Raw genomic sequence first — 20,255 nt, 5'->3', positions numbered from 1 at the left:
TTTTCCATTTCCGAAGAGGGATAACTGCTAACCTACTATGAAATGTATAAACTGATTCTTGTAAGACTAAGTATACTTACTTAATTATTTCTTCAAGTACAGCTATTTTATGCTGAACTTCTTTGTCTTTTTTCTTTGTAATACCACGATGTACTAAAAAAATAAATAAAACAAAAACTGTATTTTCAATCTTGTTTAAGGCTTTCCTTTTTTTTATAGCTAACATGGATTGTGCTTTTTTCAAAGGTCTATAACTTATGCAATGTTTTCCTAAGAAATCTCATTCTAACAGTAGAAAGGTACTTTACAATCAATGTGAAACTATTTTCCTTTGTATAAATATAAAGAAATTAAGACTTACCTGTTAACCGATAAAATTTCAATCCCAAGCCATATTATGATGCAAATTTTTCTTATTTTTGTATAATATGAGAAAGAAAAATGTATTGTTTCTATTAAAATATATTTTACATGGTAATTTTTTTATTTTGCCTTGAGGCCACAATTAAAAATATTTTGGTTTGCCCAAATCCTACCCAAAGGTTGAGACAGTGGGTAGGTAGGTAGGTAGGCATTTTCTTTTTTTTTTCCAAAAAGGAAATTGAAGTATCTGGTGTTTAATAGTCTTCATGCCTATCTGATTAAAAAAAACTTCTTCAAATCAGGACAATAAAAGAATTTGAGTAGGCAGCTTTTTTCTGGGTAGAGTGTTTGGGCAAACAAAACTAATTTTTTTTATTTTGCCTTGATCTATTATGATCCATTTTTTTTTATCTCAAGCAACTCAACTGGTTTGGTTATTATAAGTGGAGTGACATCATAAGCCTAGGTCAAATAGGGATGAACAAATTATCTTTGTTTTTTCAACTCTAAGAAGATTCTTCACTACATCTTATCTCAGGGCTCTTTACCCTTCGATGAAATTGTAGCTGAGAAAATCCTCCTTTAAACTAAAGATCATTTATAAATATCTGTCCACGGATCTACTTTGTATTGGCAAGTAACAATAAATCTTTAATATTTGTCGAATTTAGATTTAACAAGAGTTATCTCTCTTTAGATATACTTTATCAAGTTTTAAAGATCACAAAGGTACAGTGATCGGGAAGGACGTGCGCCCTGCACCTATAGCGCATATTGACTAGAAATGGCGCATACAGTGACAAATGTAAGCGCCCACATGGCGCACTATATTTTTCACTTCGTTTTGAAACACTTATATCGTCAAATGGATTTCCGATCGTGTTCCTTGCTGCCATGTGTGTGTACACAACTGTGTAATGATCCTCCAATAATAGGAGCACCTATATATTTTTGGGACGTCTCGGGTGTTTCCCTATGATAATAGAACCTTGCGGTTTAACGTCTCAGGTGTTTTCCTATCGTAATAATAGAACCATGCGATCTAACTGATAACCCGAAAAACGTAATTAACCATCATTCATGATATATTTTTTTTATAAACAACTTTAAATTTGTGAAATTTGGCTAGTACAGACGAGATTTAACTCCAATAATAATCTCATTTAGATTAGCTTGCTATAATTTCGATTGAAGAACCCCAAATACTTTTTAGGAATATAGTTTTTGTCTCCATAAAAGACGTTTTACTGTCCTTGTCATATTTTGGTCTTACGCTCGTTTTGACATTTTGTAAACATGACTTTAGCGATTTGTTGTTTTGTATAATAATACAAGAAGTGCAGAGAAAATGCATGAAATGTCCTCTGATACGGAATGTCTGGAATAAGTATGGTATCGACGAAGACCCAAATTGAATGTACAAAATAAACATGAACATGAACAAGGCAACAGTACCAGTTAAAACATTGTAAATAAAGGTTAACTTACATATTGTTCCGGTTGGAAGAAGTTATTGTATATTCATTGAAATTGAAATTACAAAATCACAGGAACAATATCCATGATTTTATTTAAAATCATAAATGTAAGTACTAACACCTCTTTGCCAAAATATACTGATACTTTTTTTTTTTATAGAAGTCAATTCAGATGGCCCACTCATTTGACAACATGGCCCATTATTTTTTAAAATGGCCCATTGAATTTATTTTTGAGGGGCCCTGGGCCCATAGGGAAAAAAACCTTCCAGATCACTGAAGGTACCCTGAAACTTATTCACAAAATTAAAGTGTTCCCCATCAGATATCAAATTTATATTTCTTTCAAATATCTTTAATATCAAATGTCATTTTTAAGTTGAAATAAATCTGCAATATTATTTCACCTGTATCTTAAATCAATAAGTTACTTTTTTGGCCACATTGTCAGGTATTTCATTAGGAATGTTTTAGGCCTTTGCAAATAAATTAACCTGGACTATTTCCCATTTTAATTCCTAAATGATACCAATATACAGATTTTTCTGTGGTGTTGAACATGATGAATAGCTTCCCATGGCTATTAAATGTATATTCAGGATGAAAACATGTCTATGTTAAAGTATTATCACCCCTACTTGTAACTAACATACTGAGCTGGATTTTTTACTTGTAAGTTCACCAGGTACCAGTCCACAGGAAGACAGGTACCCTACCTATTCTGAATTAGAGCTAAGATGCATGCTTAGTGGATTAGTACATGTAGCTAATACCAATTATAAAGTCTTTTGATTGATATGGCCAGCAATGGAACCCACAATCTCCTGCACTTGATCAAGCTACAAGAGACCACAGAGGAGGTTCATGGTTGAACCTGAGTGTTCAGTACGGAAATATGATAAAAACAGAAAATAAGAGTTAAAAAACAGAAATAAGAGGCTGAAGTCGGGTCTCCAGGTACTGGATTTCTGGCTGTGTAGAAGATCCATTTGGTGCCTTTGGCTGTTGTTTTTTAACTCTTTAATCAGGTTTGTTCTTTCTTTGAAACATTTCACATTTCCATTCTCTATTTATTATCAATCATTTCTAATATCTACTGTGCCATTCTTATTCATTCAATTTTAATTCTCCTTCACAGCCTTTACGCTTAAGTTTTTTGAGTCCATAAGTCAGTAGCTTAATTTTTTGAAAAGTTGGATTCTGTTGGCTTGTAGAGAAGTATTTTACAAGCCTGAAAGCAATTTTACATTAAGCATGAAGACTGCCTTCAAACTAGAGAACATTACCTCCATGGCCTGCTGCTCCCATAACCATTTCATTTAAGATCAGTGTAGCCTGCATCTTGTGAAGAATGGTGTCATGAAATATATCCAGGAAATGGTCTGTTAGTAAATTTATATCACCTGCAGAGAAGAAATAAACAAGTAAAACTGTGAGCTACCCCCGCCCAAAATATAATAGTGTAAAAATATGTAAGTATTTGGCAAACAGGAAGTTGTTGAGTGATAAATTGAAAACACATCACAAGGTATAGCTAACTAATTTAAACCCTGAAACCAAATTTCAGAAATCCTTATGATGTAGTTCCTGTGAAAGATGTGACTAAAAATATTCATGCTATGGATGGACGGACAGACAGACAGAGGTAAAACAGTATACCCCTTCTTTTTTTTTTTAAGCAGGGGTATAACAAGTGAAACTGCGAGCTACTGCTCACTGATGATACCCCCGCCGCAAGTGGATAATATTAATAGTGTAAAAATATGCAAGTGTTCGGTAAACAGGAAGTTGTTGAGTGATGAATCTGAAAACGCATCACACGGTATAGCTGACTTATAAAAATCCTGAAACCAAATTTCAGAAATCCTTGTATTGTAGTTCCTGAGAAAAATGTGACGAAAATTTTTAACTTGGTTATCATGTGTAAAATCATACAAGTGTTCGGTAAACAGGAAGTTGTCGAGTGATGAATCTGAAAACGCATCACACGGTATAGCTGACTTATATAAATCCTGAAACCAAATTTCAGAAATCCTTGTATTGTAGTTCCTGAGAAAAATGTGACGAAAATTTTCAACTTGGCTATCATGTGTAAAATCAGACAAGTGTTCGGTAAACAGGAAGTTGTCAAGTGATGAATCTGAAAACGCATCACACGGTATGGCTGACATATATAAATGTTGATACGATACCAAATTACAGAAAGGGTGGATGTGTAGTTCCTGAGAAAAATGTGACGAAAGTTTCATGGGACGGACTGACTGACGGACGGACGGACTGACGGACTGATGGACGGACGGACTGACGGACAGACAGAGGTAAAACAGTATACCCCCCCTTTTTTAAAGCGGGGGTATAATTAGAACGGAATAGTAAACATTCAGTTGCAGCTGAAATACTGTTAATTCTAAATCAAATATAATCTAAATGTAAATATTTCAAACTTTGATCTCGTTTCATATGAGTATCAATAAATTTAGAAAATTATGTAGTTCAATAGAAGTCTACTAGAAAGGGCTTAATATTTTAAAAAGTAATCTCCATAAATAGCTGTTTAATTGTTCAATCACAAAAACGTTTTTTGGTTTGTGCAGCTTTTTTATTAAATTTGTTTATTTACAGTATAGCAACCACGTCAATTTCTTATCCCAAACTGTCAAAGATTGTTTCTATATTTCATGATTTTACTTTCTATAGTTTGTGCTTTAAACTTAAGTGAGACCTAAACAAAATCATTTCCTAACCTCCAATTCTAGAGAGTTGTATTTACAATGGACTTCAATTCAGAGAAATGAATGAGGGTTTAGTGGATTTATCACATGAGCTTGATACAATCTTTCATGGTTTTATGTGGGTATAGGAGAACAATAAATTTCAATGTTCAAATAAGTACGAATTAACTGTAATCTTGAAAACAGACTAACACAAAACCACTAAATCAAATATCAATGAAATGTAATTTTTCTTAAGGTGGTACCTAACACTACAGGGAGATAACTCTGTAAAGTCAGCTAAAAGTTTTAATTACATTGTGTTGTAAAAGGATTACCAAGCTTCACAATGATCAAAATTGGTGTTTGTCAAACTGCTATATAACCAGTGTAATTTTTCTGACAAAACGGTTGGTTCAAAATTTTAGAAATTTTTATATTTTTGTTTATTAGGGTCAAAGTGTCAAAGTAAATACTTTGACCAAATTTTATGAAAATAAAAAGAGCTGAATTAATTTAAGTGAAAGTGTTGGGTACCACCTTTACTGTCAGCTTAAACTCTCCATAAATCATCTCAAAGTAATCTGATATATGTACACAGTATAAATATGAAATATGCTAAATATGAGAATTACCATAGTAACCCAATAATCTGCAAACATTTCTGAACTCATGGTATATCTTCTTATCATGAAAATGTCGGAAATATTTCTTTGGCTGTAAAATGTCTGGAATTTCTTTAGAATTGACAGCACTGGCGCCTGAAAAATAACAACTGAAAATATCAATCATAATTCAACAAGAATGTGTCCTCAGTACACGAATGCCCCACTCGCACTATCATTTTCTATGTTCAGTGGACCGTGAAATTGGGGTAAAATCTCTAATTTGGCATTAAAATTAGAAAGATCATATCATAGGGAACAAGTGTACCAAGTTTGAAGTCGATTGGACTTCAACTTCATCAAAAACTACCTCGACCAAAAACTTTAACCTGAAGCGGGACAGACGGACGAACGGACGAACGGACGAACGAACGGACGAACGGACCAGAAAACATAATGCCCCTCTACTATCGTAGGTGGGGCATAAAAACAGAACGTTCATGCACTGGTTTTCATGTCTAAAAACAGAACGTTCATGAACTGGTTTTCATGTCTAAAAACAGAACGTTCATGAACTGGTTTTCATGTCTAAAAACAGAACGTTCATGAACTGGTTTTCATGTCTAAAAACAGAACGTTCATGCACTGGTTTTCATGTCTTATAACAGGACTTCTTCAACATAGTCAATCTATACAATGGATATGTGAAATTTTGTCTGTAGAACTAGACAGGATAAAACTTTACTCATCCCACGTATTTCTTTAAATAAAACAAAGAAAAATTGTGTGCAATTTTTGAAAAGTTCATATTTAACAAAAATTATAATAGCAGAAAATCATTGGTGGTATTACCAATGTTTTTTCAACTGACCGGGCGGAGATTTAGTTTTAATTTGCAGAAGGACAGTCTAAGTGAAGATGTGTGTGATAAGGATGTTGACCTTTATAATTATAATTGATTTCTAATCACCTATCAGTGGCACCAAACTAATATACAAATGAACTGAGTGTATGATATGGGAAGAATAACTGGACACTTTATTGATGAGTTCATCTATAGATGGACTGGTGTTAAATACGCGAACCGGTATAAGCTCACCCAGTCAAGTGAAATAAATCAATATTACACCTTGAACTTGTAGTATCTCTAATAATTGTGATGTAATTTCTTCACATTCACATGAAGTTTAATTTATTTGTCTCAACAATTTTTTCTTCAAGGATGAATCTCTCTTTGGAATGTGCATGCCTAAAAAGACCCAACCTTATTTACCCCTACTTACCGTGACCAATTAAATGTGTTCTTTCTTCTACAATTTTTACATCAGAACAGTCCAATTCTAACACCTGGATCAGAGACAATGACAATCTCTTTAAATGAGAGGAAGATCTGAGGAGACTGTTCACATTTGGACCTGAAATAAAAGTTTGATTTTAATCTTCTACCATAGATAAATCTCTAGAGAATATATATATATATATATGAAGACAAAATATCATTGATTTTACAGCATTCAAGATATTGACAACTCAACCTAAAATAAGCATTATTAAATTGAATGAGAAGAAAGAATGTGTTCACTGTGTCATAATTTAGTATAAAGGCTGATCCAAACAAAAAGGTGTCCATACTACACTGATGCCCCTCTCGTACTATCATTTTCTATGTTCAGTGGACAATGAAATTTGGATCAAAACTCTAATTTGGTTCTTAAATGTAATAATAATATGCCTCTCCCTGGACTACCCATCAATGATTTTTTTTTTTGTAAGTGTTGGTATCTGAAACAAACACATTTCTGTAGGTGCTGCAATTTTTCATGAATCCATACAAAGATTTTTTTTGTCATCAACAGTAAATGTTCAATTTAATTTAATTTTATAAACCTCAATAAAAAAACAAAACTGTTATAATTTCTATACATACCTAATAATGCTATGTATCCAGATAATAAAGATGCAGTTCCCAACTTCTGACTTTCATCTGTAATGAATATGGCAAGGGAAATAACTCATGATACCTTGAATTATGATAAGATTAATAATGATTATCTCCCTTTCTGGTTTTTTTTTAAATGTTAAAATTCAAATAAAAGAATTTATAGATTGTCATAAATTGTGTCACTAAATGCAATTCATTAACACAAAAAATAATTTGTAAACTTTGAATAAAATTCTAATGTAGTAAAAAGTAAAAAATTAATCAGTCTTAGATAAATCTGAATCTGCATGCTGTCATGTGTTGGTTTTTCCATAGCATGTCAAACTAACCTGATGCCCTTATCAATCTTGGTAGCGACACTGTTAGCTGATGAAGATTCTCTTCTAACATCTCCACCAGGGGGCGACATTCATGCCCAAGATGAGAGCTACTGAACGATTCCAAAACCTTTCTACTGTAGAGAGCTACATGGGAATATTCGTCGCCAATAAGTCCGACTAAAACTTCTAGTATGGTTGGGATACAGTCCTTCAATGATCTGAAATAACATAAAAAGGGGAGACAAATAACACTGCAACTACAGCATTGATATTTTTTTTGGTATCAGAACTATAGAAGAGTTCTTAGATAGTTGTTTGAATATGGAGGCTGAAAAATTGTATCAAGTGATATTTTCCAATGCATCCACCTAGTATTTCACACTAGCAAATAAATCACATGGCATGATTTAAAAAAGATTTCAACAAAAACATTTGACTTGCTTAAAATGTTTAAAACCTACTTTTAGATGACACCACCCATATATTGATGGTTTTATACAAACAATGTATTGGTCACAACACTACATAGATTTCTATAGTTATCATGGAACTTCTATCAAATTGTAAAATGAAATCGAACCAAGAAAAAAAAACTATTTCGACAGAACTTAAGTATTGTAACCTTGGAAATGGTAATACCATATCATAGAGTTAAGTGAATAATTCTCTCTAATACATTGATGTTGAGCAACATAATGTCCCCCCCTATTGCCTTCCATCAATGAGCAAAACTCATTCCATATAGTCAATTATAAAAAATTCCGTCTTGACAACATGACTCTATATTTCTTATTACAGCAGAATGCATTGAGTGTGTAGGTAAAGGAAGAATCTTTACTTAGCTAGCTGAACCCTAAAGTCATTATAAGGTTATGAATACAACGCTCCATTCGAAGTAGTCAAGTCCTACAGACAGATAGATTGGTTATCTGTCCGACTAGTCTACTCTAAAAGGAGGGTAGCTTACCTAAGGGCTATTCCAGAAAAAAATGTATGGGGGGTTGGAAGGCAGTTTTTGTCAGCACCCGCCACCCAGACAATTGTAATTGAGAATTATAGTGCATTATAGTGTGAAAAGTTGTTCTGATACCCATCACCCATGTATTATTAATATAATGTGCCTTCCAACCCCCCCATACATTTTTTTCTGGAATAGCCCTAACTTAAAAATGTCTTCACGGTTCAGCTAGCAAGCAAGCTAACCAAAGATACTACCTTTACTTACACACTCAAAGCATTCTGCTATAACTGAGATAATTTTTCAAGTATTTAAAATATATATAAAGTCTTTTCTGTTTATGAGGTTAATTTAGTCCAATCTTACTTTGAACAGTGTTCTAGTAGTCTGGCTGCCCATTCCACTATTGCCTGTCTAACCTTCCAACTTGAATGACTTTTGACCTTTGCTATCTGCTTGACAAGGACAGTGAACTTGGACCCAGTAAGCTCAACCCATTCTTTGTTCCTTTTCACTATGAGATTTTGTAATTTACCATCTAGTTTTGCTGAAAAGAGGTATTAAAAGAAAAATTACAATGAAACCTGTTTAATCATTAAAGCTGCATCGGATAGAAATAGGCCTTATTCAAGTGCACATAAACATGTACATGTATAAGATCTAGATGGATTTAAGAACATTCAAATACGAAATAAAAGAAAAATTCTGCTCTGTGTTGTAGGCTTTTCATAAAAACTGAATTTTTCAGACAGTTACAGACTGTTCGTTTATATTCTATCAACCTGAAATAAGTTAAAAGGTGTACTGATATTTATTTGCATAAGGTTGATTTCTATACAACACAGCTTATTTGATAATATAATTATAACATTTTCATTTCATATACAGTTTATATAGAAATTTACATAGCTTAGATCAAGTTACTTCAAATTTTGTAGTGTTGTTATGATGGCTTTCAAGGGCAGTAAATAAGTATGTATGTTAGGATAAGTGAAAGACAGCCTTCTTATGATTTTGATAATATTTCTTGTTTTGGCTCAATGGAATTAAAGAACCTCCTCTTTAAAATCTATTAAAACTGTAACATTGATTTTTTATCCTAGCTCTTATTTTTTTTCAAAGTTCCGCAACAAAGACAACTACTTTATCAGTCTATCAGTGACATATAAAGAAACTATCAGTCTTAATTCTTTAATCATACAGTTTGGGTTTATACGACTCCTTATTTGAGCCTCTTCTATTAATTTGTCATCCATCACCATAGTTACAATACTCGCCCAGGTCTTCAGTGCAGTCTATAATATAATTTTAAAAATATAAATCAATATACAAAATGTATAGAACTTAGAAAGTATGTTGATCTGCAAAAAAAATACAGTGGTGGTCAAACCACAATAAAAATTATATCCACTTTATAAAGCTACAAAAATGTGAGCACTGAGGGGTAACATCCTTACTCTTTGCAATGTGAACTTTACTTAAACATTGTATTCCAAGTATAATCATATATTTAAACTAGAGTTATCTTCCTTTGTTGTATTATAGTTCGTTTCTGTGTGTGTTACGTTTCAGTGTTGTTTCTCTGTTGTGTTGTAGTCCTCTTATATTTGATACGTTTCCCTCAGTTTAAGTTTGTAACCAAGATTTGTTTTTACTCTATCGATTTATGAATTTTGAACAACAGTATACTACTGTTGCCTTTATTTGCTCATAATTGAACACATTTTTAAAGGGTTTCATAAATTGAAACTAGAGGCTCTCAAGAGCCTGTGCCGCTCACCTTAATCTATTTCAGTATTTGCATAGTAACAATGGACATAGATAAATTCATGACAAAATTGTGTTTTGGTGATGGTGATGTGTTTGTAGATCTTTCTTTACTGAACATTTTTGTTGCTACAATTATCTCTATCTATAATGAACTTAGTAACTTAGCCCAGTAATTACAGTGGAAAATATTTCCTAAAAATTTACAACCAGGTGCTCCGCAGGGCGCAGCTTTATACGACCGCAGAGGTCGATCCCTGAACAGTTGGGGCAGGTATGGACAAAACATTTAAGCATGATACAGCTCTGAATTTGGATTGTGATCAAATTTTTGACATTATATGGGTTTTTTACACAAAACAAATGTCAAGCCACTCCATCATCATCATCATCATCATCATCTCAATTCAAATTTTAAATGGACTTTGCAACCATAAACACTCATTTAAATACATCAGAAAATTATAAAAATAGAAAATGACATGATAGTCATGTCTGGCAAATTTCCAACATACATTATCTAAAAACATTTTAGAAAAGATAAGGAAAAAAAGCTTCATCAGCAACATTTTATATTGGCAAATTTCCAATGAAGTTATTTACATAAAGTTATTGGCAAATAAAAATAGAAAATGACATCATAGTCATGTCTGGCAAATTTCCAACATATATTATCTAAAAATATTTTAGATAAGATAAGGAAAAAAAAACTTCATCAGCAACATTTTATATTGGCAAATTTCCAATGAAGTTATTTACATAAAGTTATTGGCAAATAAAAATAGAAAATGACATCATAGTCATGTCTGGCAAATGTCCAACATACATTATCTAAAAACATTTTAGATAAGTGTTTTTAGATAAGATAAGGAAAAAAAGCTTCATCAGCAACATTTTATATTGGCAAATTTCCAATGAAGTTATTTACATAAAGTTATTGGCAAATAAAAATAGAAAATGACATCATAGTCATGTCTGGCAAATTTCCAACATATATTATCAACTACTATTCTATACAAAGAAAGATAACTCCAATTGAAAATTAATTGCTATTGCACAATATCGTGCAATTAGATATTTCTTGATATTGTGCAATACTGTGCAATTGAAAATTTCTTGCTATTGCACAATACTTGATATGGAATCCTGATTTGGACCAACTTGAAAACTGGACCCATAATCAAAAATCAAAGTACATGTTTAGATAAAGCATATCAAATAAGCCCAAGAATTTAAGTTTTGTTAAAATCAAACTTAGTTTAATTTTGGACCCTTTGGACCTTAATGTAGACCAATTTGAAAACTGGACCAAAAATTAAGAATCTACATACACAGTTTAGATTTGGCATATCAAAGAACCCATTTATTCAATTTTTGATGAAATCAAACAAAGTTTAATTTTGGACCCCCATTTGGACCAACTTGAAAACTAGGCCAATAATTAAAAATCTAGGTACATTTTTAAATTCAGCATATCAAAGAACCCCAAAGATTCAATTTTTGTTAAAATCAAACTAAGTTTAATTTTGGACCCTTTGGACCTTAATGTAGACCAATTTGAAAACGGGACCAAAAATTAAGAATCTACATACATAGTTAGATTCGGCATATCAAAGAACCCCAATTATTCAATTTTTGATGAAATCACACAAAGTTCAATTTTGGACCCTTTGGGCCCCTTATTCCTAAACTGTTGGGACCAAAACTCCCAAAATCAAACCCAACCTTCCTTTTATGGTCATAAACCTTGTGTTTAAATTTCATAGATTTCTATTTACTTATACTAAAGTTATGGTGCAAAAAACAAAAATAATGCTTATTTGGGCCCCTTTTTGGCCCCTAATTCATAAACTGTTGTGACTTCAACTCCAAAAATCAATCCCAACCTTCCTTTTGTGGTCATAAACCTTGTGTTTAAATTTCATTGATTTCTATTTACTTATACTAAAGTTATTGTGCGAAAACCAAGAATAATGCTTATTTGGGCCCTTTTTTGGCCCTTAATTCCTAAACTGTTGGAACCAAAACTCCCAAAGACAATCCCAACGGTCCTTTTGTGGTCATAAACCTTGTGTCAAAATTTCATAGATTTCTATTCACTTAAACTAAAGTTATAGTGCGAAAACCAAGAAAATGCTTATTTGGGCCCTTTTTGGCCCCTAATTCCTAAAACGTTGGGACCAAAACTCCCAAAATCAATCCCAACCTTCCTTTTGTGGTCATAAACCTTGTGTTAAAATTTCATTGATTTCTATTCACTTTTACTGAAGTTAGAGTGCGAAAACTAAAAGTATTCGGACGACGATGACGACGACGACGCCAACGTGATAGCAATATACGACCAAAAAAATTAAAATTTTTGCGGTCGTATAAAAATTATTAAAAATTTATAAAAATTGTTAACAATTGACTATAAAGAGCAATTACTCCTTAAGGGGTCAACTGACAATTTTGGTCATGTTGACTTATTTGTAGATCTTATTTTGCTGAACATTATTGCTGTTTACAGTTTATCTCTATCTATAATAATATTCAAGATAATAACCAAAATCTGCAAAATTTCCTTAAAATTACTAATTCGGGGGCAGCAACCCAACAACAGGTTGTCCGATTTGTCTGAAAATTTCAGGGCAGATAGATCTTGACCTGATAAACAATTTTATCCCTGTCAGATTTGCTCTAAATGCTTTGGTTTTTAAGTTATAAGCCAAAAACTGCATTTTACCCCTATGTTCTATTTTTAGCCATGGCAGCCATCTTAATTGGTTGGCGGGGTCATGCCACATATTTTTTTTAACTATATACCCCAATGATGATTGTGGCCAAGTTTGGTTTAATTTGGCCCAGTAGTTTCAGAGAAGATTTTTGTAAAAGATAACAAAAATTTACAAATTGGTCAAAATTGACTATAAAGGGCAACAACTCCTTAAGGGGTCAACTGACCATTTTAGTCATAATAACTTATTTGTAAATCTTACTTTGCTGAACATTATTGCTGATTACATTTTATCTCTTTCCATAATAATATTCAAGATAATAACCAAAATCTGCAAAATTTCCTTCAAATTACAGATTTCGCGGCAGCAACCCAACAACCCATTGTCCAATTCATTTGAAAGTTTTAGGGCAGATAGATTTTCACTTGATGAACAAATTTACTCCATATCAGATTTGCTCTAAATGCTTTGGTTTCAGAGATATAAGCCAAAATCTACATTTCACCCCTATGTTCTATTTTTAGCCATGGTGGCCATCTTGGTTGGTTGGCCAGGTCACACCACACATTTTTTAAACTAGATACCCCAAAGATGATTGTGGCCAAGTTTAAATTAATTTGGGCCAGTAGTTTCAGAGGAGAAGATTTTTGTAATAGATTACTAAGATTTATGAAAAAATGGTTAAAAATGGACTATAAAGGGCAATAACTCCTAAAGGGGTCAACTGACCATATCGGTCATGTTGACTTATTTGTAAATCTTACTTTGCTGAACATTATTACTGTTTACAGTTTATCTCTATCTGTAATAATATTCAAGAAAATAACCAAAAACAGCAAAATTTCCTTAAAATTACCAATTCAGGGGCAGCAACCCAACAACCGGTTGTTCGATTCATCTGAAAATTTCACGGCAGATAGATCTTGACCTGATAAACAATTTTACCCCTGTCATATTTGCTCTAAATGCTTTGGTTTTTGAGTTATAAGCCAAAAACTGCATTTTACCCCTATGTTCTATTTTTAGCCATGGCAGCCATCTTGGTTGGTTGGCGGGGTCACGCACACATTTTTTAAACTAGATATCCCAATGATGATTGTGGCCAAGTTTTGTTAAATTTGGCAAAGTAGTTTCAGAGGAGAAGATTTTTGTAAAAGTTAACGACGACGACGACGGACGCCAAATGATGAGAAAAGCTCACTTGGCCCTTTGGTAATTGAGCATCTTCTTGTAAAATAGAAAATTCTACTGGTTTCATAATAATGTATGATGGAGCCAGACATACTTTCATTGCAATTTTTCTCAGCAAATGAAATTGGAACCTTTCCCTTATTTAGGGGACCTCATTTAGGTACAAAAAAAAATCTTTCTTATTTCAAGGAACAGATCAGGAATTGGCAAGAGGATGGCAACTAAAGTAAACACATGAAATACACTTTTCAGTAAATTCAAGAACTGTTTAACATATTATTCTGATTTGAGGTCACTATTATTATTAAATAATGAACAAAAAGGTAGCCAGAATTGCATTTAATATCATAGCAGGCGGTATAGCCGCTATATTTTAGATGCTGATCTATGTTGAACGATATGCCCCCCCAAAAATGACGTCATTAGTAATAACTTTTCTGTTGCAATTTTGGATTCTCTAGGAAGCATGAATTTTTAGGGATATCTAGATCTTTTTAGTGGCTCGGCTAGCAAAGCGTTCAATAGCCAATATCTAGGTAGCGCTATGATATTAAACACAACCACGATTATATAAAATAAATCCTTACTATAATGACAGTCTGTCCTTGTTTAGAATCTCCTGTGATCACCTGACACAAAGTAATTGACACACCAGGAAGGAATGAGGCAAAGGTGTCACCTAACATTGTCTTAACTTTGGAACAATCTGTAAAACAAAAACACATTTATTTAATCAAAACAAGATCATCACTGTAATTAGTAACATCAGAAGCTTTACCCTAATGATTCAGTAGCTATATTCCACTCACTACAATCACTTTATTGATGCTTTTTGTATTATTAATAAAAATAGTTAAGGCTCTCACAGTTATATTATATAATTTTGAAATAATATTTATAGAAATAAGTAACATTTACCCTTATAAATTACCTTAATTTGAATAGGAACTATGTATACGATTGATGCCTAGATTTTTTTCCAGTTCATGTATTTTTCTTGACTTACATTTTCCATCAACTTGACTGATTTCTATCAAACACTCCATAGCTTTGATTTTCAGAGCTCTTGATTTCTCTTTTTCAGCCAAATTCAGGAGAATTGACACAGCATGTCCAAGAAATGGTAAACTCCATGGTGCATACAAACTCTGTATCATACTGTAAGAGATAAATAATTATATTTAACAAGAATGTGTCCATAGTACATGGATGCCCAACACACACTATCATTTTCTATGTTCAGTGGACCGTGAAATTGGTGCCACAACTCTAATTTGGCATTAAAATTATAAAGATCATATCATAGGGAACATGAATACTAAGTTTCAAGTTGATTTAAATTCAACTTCATCAAAACTTTAACCTGAAGTGGGACAGACAAACAAACAGACGGACACACACATAAACATAAAAATATAATGCCCATAAAATATTTATATGCCTGTATCATACATTATTTTGAACATAAATTAGGCTGTTAGTTTTTCTTGTATGAATTGTTTTAAATTTGTCATTTTAGTGCCTTTTATAGCTGACTATGCAGTATGGGATTTGGTCATTGTTGAAAGCTGTACAGTGACCTATAGTTGTTATTTTCTGTGTCATTTGGTCTATTGTGAAGAGTTGTATCATTGATTGGCAATCATACCACATCTTCTGATTTGTATACATGTGTTAAAAATTTATACCTTTTAATCTGTAATTGTTAAAACATACCAAGTTATATACTATATAGTATACATGGTTCACTACCACACAATTTTAAAATAATTGTGTATAGTCAACTTTTCCAAATTCTTGTCAAAAAATTTCAGTCAAAAATTTGTAATACATATATACAGTTAACTCTCGTTGTCTCGAACTCGGTTGACTCGAAATTTCGGATGAGTCGAAGTTTTCACGTGGTCCCGAATTTTACTTCATACAAAAGTATGTAATTCGGCTCCTGATGAGTCGAAATTGGATGAGTCGAAATTTCGGTTGAGTCGAACTAAATTTACGGTCCCAAGGTTAACAAAGCATTCAAAATTCATTTTTTATCTCGAACTAATACACATATGTCAAAACATGACCTCCGGGATTTAAATGGATTGAAGAGTTAATCTGACAATACACGTGTAATTAAATTTCCGGTCACTGACCACTGTATTGATTTATGACATGCTATTTCCATGAGTGTTTACCTAAGATTATCTTTTATAGAATTTTGATAAATAATTAGTGATACATTGTTAATGTTCATGAAAAAGTATTTAAAATGTTTACAAAACAATTAATTTGTGATTTACACTAATAAGCTTGGGTGTGTATAAAGTGAGGATTATGGCTTCCGTTGATGATCACCTAAAAACTACTCAAACGGCGTCTTTAATCTTGTTATATTTTCTTTTGAAAAGAAAGAGTGAGATAAAACAAAATGAATAGAAATTAAAATTTTCTTAAATCTCTTGTATCCGAGAATAAACAATTTTGTCAGCTATAACCGACCTGAATAACGAAACTATCGATTGGATTTACTCTCTTGGAAAAGCCTTAGGATTATTTTTAATTGAAACAATTGAATAAGTAAAAATAATGTCATTATAATAATAAAAGACTGTGACATACAAATACATCGATCTAATACTAGAATATCGATCCCCTTGCCATATTCACCCGGATATTTATTTTAGCTTTACCAAGCTAAGCAAGAGTAGTGTCCCTTAGATTGTCGAACTTCCGGTGTTCGTTTGAGTCGAACTATGTGTAACTCGAAATATTTCTCTGGTCCGGCTGACTTCGAAATAACGAGAGTCGACTGTATATATATATATGAGCAGAAAATAATTTGAGACTAACCTGTATTCTGATTTTCTTACAAGAATCATCAACGTTTGTACAATAACAGTCTTTAACTCTTCTGATAAAGGTTTCACTGTAAATAATCAGAATAATTATCAATGTCTGTACAGTAACAGTCTTCCACTCTTCTGATAAAGGTTTCACTGTAAATAATCAGAATAATTATCAATGTCTGTACAATAAGCCTTGAACTCTTCTGATAAGGGTTTCACTGTAAATAAAAACTCTGAATTATAAACAAATTAAACAAATGGAGCTAAATATCAGCTTATTCTCTTGCAGTTTTACTTGAATAAGTTAATACTTGATCTGTTCCTTTACACAAATCAACTTGAATCACTTTTATGTAAAAAAAATTATGCCAAGTTTACATGTATATAGTTTATTTGTGGACCTGTTTTATACTTACTCAAGACATGTGGACTGAAAAAAATCTTCTGATATATATGTCATAAAATTGAGAATGGAAATGGGGAATGTGTCAAAGAGACAACAAACCGACCAAATAAAAAACAACAGCAGAGGGTCACCAACAGGTCTTCAATGTAGCGAGAAATTCCCCCACCTGGAGGCGTCCTTCAGATGGCCCCTTAACAAATATATACTAGTCCAGTGATAATGAACACCATACTAATTTCCAAATTGTACACAAGAAACTAAAATTAAAATAATACAAGACTAACAAAGGCCAGAGGCTCCTGACTTGGGACAGGCGCAAAAATGCGGCGGGGTTAAACATGTTTGTGAGATCTCAACCCTCCCCCTTTACCTCTAACCAATGTAGAAAAGTAAACGCATAACAATACGCACATTAAAATTCAGTTCAAGAGAAGTCCAAGTCTGATGTCAGAAGATGTAACCAAAGAAAATAAACAAATTGACAATAATACATAAATAACAACAGACTACTAGTATATGTCATGAATGGATCTTGATTGAATATAGATGCCCAAGATGGGCAAATTGAAAAAAAACTTCTTTGACAGTACTTATTCTCCTAGCTTCCTCCAGCCATAAAAACTGACCACCACCATATAGTCAACAGTTCTAAGAAATGCATTTAACACCAACAATCAATCATATGAAGGAAATTTAACTTCTGCTGATTTATTATTTTTCATGGTTATGGATAAATCGCAAAGTTCAAGGTTGACAAAGTAGATATTTTCTCCAGGTCTGTATGCAGACTGACAAAACTATGAAATTAAATATTCACAAAAATACAATTTTTTCATCAATCCACGAAAATTGTTACCCACGAAAAATAAATAAATCTACATTACCGGTAACTAGAATGAAAAAATATCTCTCACATCTAAATCTACATTACAGGTAATCTAGAATGAGACAATATCTCTCACATCTAAATCTACATTACAGGTAATCTAGAATGAGACAATATCTCTCACATCTAAATCTACATTACCGGTAACTAGAAAGAGACAATATCTCTCACATCTAAATCTACATTACCGGTAACTAGAATGAAAAAATATCTCTCACATCTAAATCTACATTACCGGTAACTAGAATGAGACAATATCTCTCACATCTAAATCTACAGTACCGGTAACTAGAATGAGACAATATCTCTCACATCTAAATCTACATTACCGGTAACTAGAATGAGACAATATCTCTCACATCTAAATCTACAGTACCGGTAACTAGAATGAGACAATATCTCTCACATCTAAATCTACAGTACCGGTAACTAGAATGAGACAATATCTCTCACATCTAAATCTACATTACCTGTAACTAGAATGAGACAATATCTCTCACATCTAAATCTACATTACCGGTAACTAGAATGAGACAATATCTCTCACATCTAAATCTACAGTACCGGTAACTAGAATGAGACAATATCTCTCACATCTAAATCTACATTACCTGTAACTAGAATGAGACAATATCTCTCACATCTAAATCTACATTACCGGTAACTAGAATGAGACAATATCTCTCACATCTAAATCTACATTACCGGTAACTAGAATGAGACATATCTCTCACATCTAAATCTACATTACCGGTAACTAGAATGAGACAATATCTCTCACATCTAAATCTACATTACCGGTAACTAGAATGAGACAATATCTCTCACATCTAAATCTACAGTACCGGTAACTAGAATGAGACAATATCTCTCACATCTAAATCTACAGTACCGGTAACTAGAATGAGACAATATCTCTCACATCTAAATCTACATTACCGGTAACTAGAATGAGACAATATCTCTCACATCTAAATCTACATTACCGGTAACTAGAATGAGACAATATCTCTCACATCTAAATCTACAGTACCGGTAACTAGAATGAGACAATATCTCTCACATCTAAATCTACATTACCGGTAACTAGAAAGGGACAATATCTCTCACATCTAAATCTACATTACCGGTAACTAGAATGAGACAATATCTCTCACATCTAAATCTACATTACCGGTAACTAGAATGAGACAATATCTCTCACATCTAAATCTACATTACCGGTAACTAGAATGAGACAATATCTCTCACATCTAAATCTACATTACCGGTAACTAGAATGAGACAATATCTCTCACATCTAAATCTACATTACCGGTAACTAGAATGAGACAATATCTCTCACATCTTTCAAATTGCTAACCTTACCACTGTTACTTACCTTTTCCAACTTCTGCAGGTGAACTTATAGTAAGACAACAAGTGTTAAATATATCCTGAAACATCTCCCATTGGCTAACTCTTGTCTGTGACAGGACTTTCTCATTGTTACTTACCCTTTCCAACTTCTGCAGGTGAACTTATAGTAAGACAACAAGTGTTAAATATATCCTGAAACATCTCCCATTGGCTAACTCTTGTCTGTGACAGGACTTTCTCATTGTTACTTACCCTTTCCAACTTCTGCAGGTGAACTTATAGTAAGACAACATGTGTTAAATATATCCTGAAACATCTCCCATTGGCTAACTCTTGTCTGTGACAGGACTTTCTCATTGTTACTTACCCTTTCCAACTTCTGCAGGTGAACTTATAGTAAGACAACATGTGTTAAATATATCCTGAAACATCTCCCATTGGCTAACTCTTGTCTGTGACAGGACTTTCTCATTGTTACTTACCCTTTCCAACTTCTGCAGGTGAGCTTATAGTAAGACAACAAGTGTTAAATATATCCTGAAACATCTCCCATTGGCTAACTCTTGTCTGTGACAGGACTTTCTCATTGTTACTTACCCTTTCCAACTTCTGCAGGTGAGCTTATAGTAAGACAACAAGTGTTAAATATATCCTGAAACATCTCCCATTGGCTAACTCTTGTCTGTGACAGGACTTTCTCAATACTGGTAAACACATC

At 32.8% G+C, this 20,255-nt stretch overlaps 1 protein-coding gene across 4 annotated transcripts in view; it reads right to left on the bottom strand.

Moving 5' to 3' along the window:
- Positions 1-19,891, bottom strand: part of LOC143057232 (TELO2-interacting protein 1 homolog) — a 39,669-nt gene extending 19,778 nt beyond the window's left edge. Inside the window, exons 1-12 of one of the 4 annotated variants that reach the window (XM_076230498.1) lie at positions 19,790-19,891; positions 16,891-16,966; positions 15,059-15,210; positions 14,640-14,758; positions 9,579-9,672; positions 8,744-8,924; positions 7,429-7,637; positions 7,085-7,141; positions 6,441-6,572; positions 5,188-5,313; positions 3,128-3,244; positions 81-153 (exon numbers count right to left, since the gene is read on the bottom strand). In XM_076230498.1, coding sequence (XP_076086613.1) covers positions 81-153; positions 3,128-3,244; positions 5,188-5,313; positions 6,441-6,572; positions 7,085-7,141; positions 7,429-7,637; positions 8,744-8,924; positions 9,579-9,672; positions 14,640-14,758; positions 15,059-15,210; positions 16,891-16,966; positions 19,790-19,853 — 1,400 coding nt within the window. In that variant the 5' untranslated portion in view covers positions 19,854-19,891. The other 3 variants (XM_076230496.1, XM_076230497.1, XM_076230499.1) reach the window with 3 other exon arrangements.
- Positions 19,892-20,255: the final 364 nt, after the last annotated feature.

The sequence above is a fragment of the Mytilus galloprovincialis genome, chromosome 13, assembly GCF_965363235.1.
Source record: "Mytilus galloprovincialis chromosome 13, xbMytGall1.hap1.1, whole genome shotgun sequence".
Lineage (NCBI taxonomy): Eukaryota > Metazoa > Mollusca > Bivalvia > Mytilida > Mytilidae > Mytilus > Mytilus galloprovincialis.
Note: the sequence above shows the minus strand (reverse complement) of the source record. Positions and strands in the feature narration are given on the sequence as shown.